The 6,000-nt window shown below is 40.2% G+C and overlaps 1 protein-coding gene across 1 annotated transcript in view; it reads right to left on the bottom strand.

Annotated features, from left to right (window-relative positions):
• Positions 1 to 6,000, bottom strand: part of pkn3 (protein kinase N3) — a 35,482-nt gene that overhangs the window by 7,350 nt on the left and 22,132 nt on the right. The window contains exons 12-15 of the mRNA XM_079658901.1: positions 3,127 to 3,217; positions 2,043 to 2,104; positions 822 to 891; positions 499 to 590 (exon numbers count right to left, since the gene is read on the bottom strand). Of these exons, the coding sequence (XP_079515027.1) occupies positions 499 to 590; positions 822 to 891; positions 2,043 to 2,104; positions 3,127 to 3,217 (315 nt within the window). The remainder of the gene's footprint in view (positions 1 to 498; positions 591 to 821; positions 892 to 2,042; positions 2,105 to 3,126; positions 3,218 to 6,000) is intronic.

Below are 6,000 nucleotides of genomic sequence, written 5' to 3'. Positions count from 1 at the left end.
TTATCCAGTTATCCTTTGGCTAATCTCGGTTTTCACAAAGCCAAATCCTTTCTTATTGGGGTAGATCACCATGGTAACATGTAAACATTAACACCTGTCAGCAGGCACAATACTGACCATCAACCCACAGGAAAAATATACTCCTACAGGACCCTTCTATGGCTACAAGAAGGGAATGCAAGAAAGATTTCCTTTAGGTTTATATAATCTCTCTCTCTCTCTCTCTCTCTCTCTCTCTCTCTCTCTCTCTCTCTCTCTCTCTCTCTCTCTCTCTCTCTCTCTCTCTCTCTCTCTCTCTCTCTCTCTCTCTCTCTCTCTCTCTCTCTCTCTCTCTCTCTCTCTCTCTCTCTCTCTCTCTCTCTCTCTCTCTCTCTCTCTCTCTCTCTCTCTCTCAGCCAGTTCAAAAGCAGCCTCTCACAGTTCTTTAGAAACACGAAGGTTACCAGCGGCATTGACACAATAATTATATTTAACGTTTCATGTTGAAGGAATGCTCACCTGTCTACTTCGTCACGTGTCACGATGTCTCCTTTCTTCAGGGCTTTGATGGCGCACAGCTTGCTGGACTTCTTATACTCTGCCAGCAGCACCTTTCATCAGTCACAAGATACAGAGGCAATATGAATGCAACTCAACCTTCATATCTTAAACATTTTTAACACTACAGAGTACAGACGGGGGCTGAGGGAGGGAGGGGTTTTGGAGGGACTTTGACTGGGGAAGATGAGATTGACACCTTTTACCTTCATTTCTCCCTGACTCAGATCTTTGGTTATGCTCTGGACACTTCTACAGGTAGAACAAGGAGAGTAGATGCGTACCTTACCAAAGTGACCTCTCCCCAGGACTGAAATGCAGTTGAAGTCTCCCATGTGAAGTCCTTGGTCCATGCTGCAAGAAAGTGCAAAAGAGCACGGATTGAAGAACTCCTCACCCATTTTGATAATTTTCTAATAGTTCTGTGTCCTCTGCGATAATATCATAAATACAAAGGGTCTTTAATGGCATCATGCATAACAAAGAAGAAAGGCCAAAGTTAGGGTGGTAAATGTATTATGTATAATTTTACAGTTTAAACTTAATATACAGAAAATATATTAAAGGTCACCTGTTGCGCAAAAGTCCCTTTGTCATGTCTTTCATACATAAATATGTAAATAAATATAATATGTGTATTAATAGTCTGAAAGTCTCAGGAACAAAAAAAACCTCTTTTTGTTCTGATCCATGTAAAGGGAAATTCATTTGGTGAGCCTTAATCTTCATTTTCTTTAGGTCTATGCACTTGACCACTCATGATTATGTAAGTGTAGTGTTCCAGTAATGTACAGATGGATAGCAATCTTTGGTTTGTTTGTTCTAACGTGGGACTCCAAGGATAGGGGTCCAGCTTATGGCTATGTGTCCTTCAACAGCAGTGGCTGCCTATGGAACTCGGGTGCATAAAAGCCAGCTGGACAGAAGGAGATGGGGTCAGACTTCCCCAGGCCTACGCGGCCCTGTACAGCTGAGCAGCATACCACTGCTCTGTTTGTGTTCAATCATTGTTTTTGTTCCTTTTGTAATAAATGTTCAAGATTTGAGAGAAGTCTGAATGCTTTTCATTTCTCACCAGGAAATACATTCATTTCCACCACAATCCATTTCTATAAAAACCTGTCTGAAAATGAGCTGATCAGATGTTGGCCACTCTGTGATGTCACAATGTTGTTTGGGTAGTGCAACCATTAGCCAATCGCCAACCAAGGTAACCCCCCCACCTTTTCACCTGACTCTCCTCCTAGAGCACCAATGTTTTTTTTTTAACCAATCACTTCACAGGGGGGCGTGGCCAGCAGCCCATTAGCATTTAAAGCTAAAGAGACAGAATCAGCACTTTTGAAACAGGGCTGAAACAGAGGGGATTATGGGATGCTGCAATGATCTGTTGGGTGTTTCAACCAGAGACGTGTTCTGTATGTATCTGAGACCTGTGATATATTGATGAAAAAGAGTATAATAGGGGACCTTTACAGCTGATATACCCTCTCAGTAGGACTTACTGTGGAGAGGGATGAAACGAGGGATTTCTCCTGGGCTTCGGGCTCTTTTTCTCACTAGGACACTGTCAGGGAATAGAATTAAAGAAACACATGAAAACTAAATAAAAACAAAAAAATTGATTTCAAGAGAGAAACAGGACACACCACTATATTAAACAAAGTAAATATTATCTGCCATTAATCCCTTATTTCTAGGGGTGCACCGAATGGGAAATTCTTGGCCGAAACCGATACCGAAAATAGGAAACAGTTGGCCGAAAACCGAATACCGAAAGGCCGAAAATCATTAATAGAAATATAAAATGTATACATTATATATATATATATATATATAATGTATACATTTTTTACCAATGTTGTTCAGCTACCTGATTATGGAAAAAGACATGATTATGGCAAAACTTAACTTAAATAATAATCACTATTATGGGTCCATAAAACATTTATTCAGCACTTTTGAATGCATACAGTACATTAATTCCAAGTCAAGTGCATTTTCTTTTCTCTGTAGGATAACTACAACAAAGTGAATTCAGAACAAAGCCAAGGTGCTTTAAAACTGCATAAACATCTAGGCCAGTAGGCCTACAACAAAATAGTGTAAATAAAGACTGTAACAGCCAGGCCTTCAACAACAACAAATGCACCTATAAGTTTGGTAACCTAACGTGTTGTTGTGATTACGTAATCAAAACGCGGCGACAAGCACGGCGCGCGACCATGCTCGCGGACAGCTCACAGCCAACATGTCTGCCGCTTGGAGATATTTAAAAATATCAGAGAAAGAGGCGCGGATTGCGATTTGTGTTCAGCTGACATTTCTCGAGGGGGTGTAACTGCAAAGACTTTCACCACTTCGGGATTACTCCACCACTTGAAATCAAAACACCCGGACAAATATGCGGAGTATGATCAACGTAACCCTGTTCTCTGACATTCGGTGATATTTTTTCGGTGCTAAAACCCTTTCGGCCGAAAGGGCGTTTTTAACAATTTTCGGCCGATAATGTTCGGTGGCCGAATATTCGGTGCATCCCTACTTATTTCACTGGCAATTATAACATAATAATGTAGGAGTGTTCACCACTGGAGATTCTTTAGTGTGCTTTCTTGTGCGATGTGGAGATGGGCTGGTCTGCTCTTCAGGGAAATGTAGCCCCAGCACAGCAGGGTCTCTGAAACGAGAGGAAGAGGTTACTTCAGTGCTGCCATTTATGGCTGCTCTTAGTTTAGTTGACTATCTTCAGTGATGCATCTTTATTTACTGAGATTAATTTCTTTAAGCATTAGTGATGTTAAAAAAATTAACAACCAAATATTTTTACAGTCCAGTATGTGGCAGGTCAGCCTGTCAAACTTCCACACAAAAAAACACAGAGCGTAACGTATGTCTTTATCATGCTGTTTATCATCAAACACCATGAACTATATTAACAAACATTGACATGTATCAAGTGAAAGTAACCAACACTGAGAACAGAGTGTGCACTTACACTAAAGTTACAGTCTCAAAGCACAAGATATTTTCCTGGTGCTCAAAGCGCTTAATGTCATAATAATATATAATATTATATATAATATATAAATATTATATAACATTATATATTATATTATAATATTATTATTATATTATATACATATATATTATATATAATAATGTCTTAATGTAATGTTCTTTACTTCTTTTTACTCATTAATCATGTCCTCTTATCTTTTTTTCATAGATATACAGATGTATATTTGTTATGTATACAAATTCATGGCAAAAGTTATGCACTTGTTTTTAAAAAGATTTTAGATGTAGATTTAATGTTCAAAAAAGGAGAACAAAAACAGTTTAAAGTCTATTTTGGGTGACGGTGAATGGAGAGGGTCAGATAAAGTGCAGTGAAACAAACAAGAGTCATTTGTAAGCAATGTTCACTCAAACAACAGGAATGGTGCATTTGTAGGGGACATTGTTTTAGCAACGGATTGATCATCATTGGATTGAGTCTAAAGGGTGCATTCACACCTAATAGTCTGCTTCTCTGGTGCACCAGACCACAGTTTGTTACATTGTTTCATTTTTCAGAAGGTTCGGTTTGCGTTCACATGGGCAAAACTCAAATGGACTATAAACTTTAAAGACAAGTCATGTGCACAGAAATGCTGTTCAACCATTGGTCAGAGGGTAAAAACGCAAAGTCCCTCCCCTTCCGGTCGAGCTCCATGGAACCTTATTTCGGAAAAATTATACATTGAAGTCAATGGAGAGAGAAAGATTATCTTTCGATCCCGTTTGAATTTTGCCACGAATTACACATATGATGTTTGTCAATTTAAAAGATAATTTTGCAAGTCAAAAAAATAAAAATGTGTCGTAAAACTGTGAAGTAACATGTGAAAGCGCTCAATGAACTAGATCTCCCGTCTCGCACCACACACCAAGACGGCCGCCACGTTGGCACATTTCACTTCTTTTTTTCAGAATGAGGCGAAAAGTATTAAAAGAGGTTAAAATCACTACAAGTCTGTGCATGTTGAGAGCTGTACATACACAAAACGGGAGTTAGTCGGTTCCGTAAGAGCAAGCATGCGGGATCGGGATTCTGGGATTTGTATTCTTTCTAGTTGCATATTTTTCATAGTCTTATATTTCAACAGTTTTATGACAAACTGTGACTTTTTTGACATGGAAATTATTATTTAAGATTGACAAACATCATATGTGTATTTTGTGGCACAATTCAAACGGGATCGAAAGATAATCTTTCTCTCTCCATTGACTTCAATACAAACTTTTTCCGGAATAAGGTCCCTTGAGTCCCACCGGAAGGGGAGGGACTTCTCCTTTCTATTGAAGTAAATGGAGAGAGAAAGATTATCTTTCGATCCCGTTTGAATTGTGCCACGAATTACACATATGATGTTAGTCAATTTAAAAGATAATTTTGCCAGTAAAAAAAAAAATTATGTGTCGTAACTCTGTGAAGTAACACATTTTTGTGTGTGAAATGATCAATGAACTACATCTCTGGTCTTGCACAACAACACACGTCACCAAGATGGCCGTCACTACTGTCTTGCTAAACAAGGGATTGACTACCCTTACCACAATGAAACACGTCCAGAAGAATGTCATGCAAAGCTGCCTGCCTTCCTTTGATTCTCTCTGAACTGCCTGATCTTTTTAATGTTTAATGTCAAACATTTGTGCAGATAGCATGAAGTAGAAAAGATCCCCAATGCTAATGTAGCGTTAGCATTTCTCCCCCGGGCTTAAATGGTGTATTATAGAATGATCGCCCCGGTGTGACAGTACTCTTCAAAGGGTTCACGAAATATGACTACAACTCTTACTGTTTAACATGTTGGGTTACTTAATGTTATTTCATGTTAAGGCTAATAAAAATGACAAGGCTAAGGCTGTAATGCTAACTAACGTGCTTGCTACTAGCTAGGTAGCCAACTTGATTCAACTTGATCAAATCTTGAACTTGATCCTTGATCCTGGTCCTTTCATCAGACGAGAAGTGAAAGAACGAGCAAGACCCATTGCTGGTATGATAACAACCTGGTACTAAGCACACAGGCATCTTCCATCCATCCATCCATCCATCTTCTCCCGCTTATCCGTGGTCGGGTCGCGGAGGTAGCAGTTCCAGCAGAGAGCCCCAAACTTTCTTTTCCCTGGCCACATCAACCAGCTCTGACTGGGGGATCCCAAGGCGCTCCCAGGCCAGAGAAGAGATATAATCCCTCCATCTGGTTCTAGGTCTACCCCTTGGTCTCTTCCCAGCTGGACGTGCCTGGAACACCTCCCTAGGGAGGCGCCCAGGTGGCATCCTAACTAGGTGCCCGAACCACCTCAACTGGCTCCTTTCGACGCGAAGGAGGAGCGGTTCGACTCCGAGTCCCTCCCGGATGACCGAACTTCTCACCTTATCCCTAAGGGAGACACCAGCCACCCTGCGGA

This window comes from Notothenia rossii (genome assembly GCF_949606895.1).
Source record: "Notothenia rossii genome assembly, chromosome: 11".
NCBI classification, from domain to species: domain Eukaryota; kingdom Metazoa; phylum Chordata; class Actinopteri; order Perciformes; family Nototheniidae; genus Notothenia; species Notothenia rossii.
This window is presented reverse-complemented; position numbering and strand designations above follow the sequence as displayed.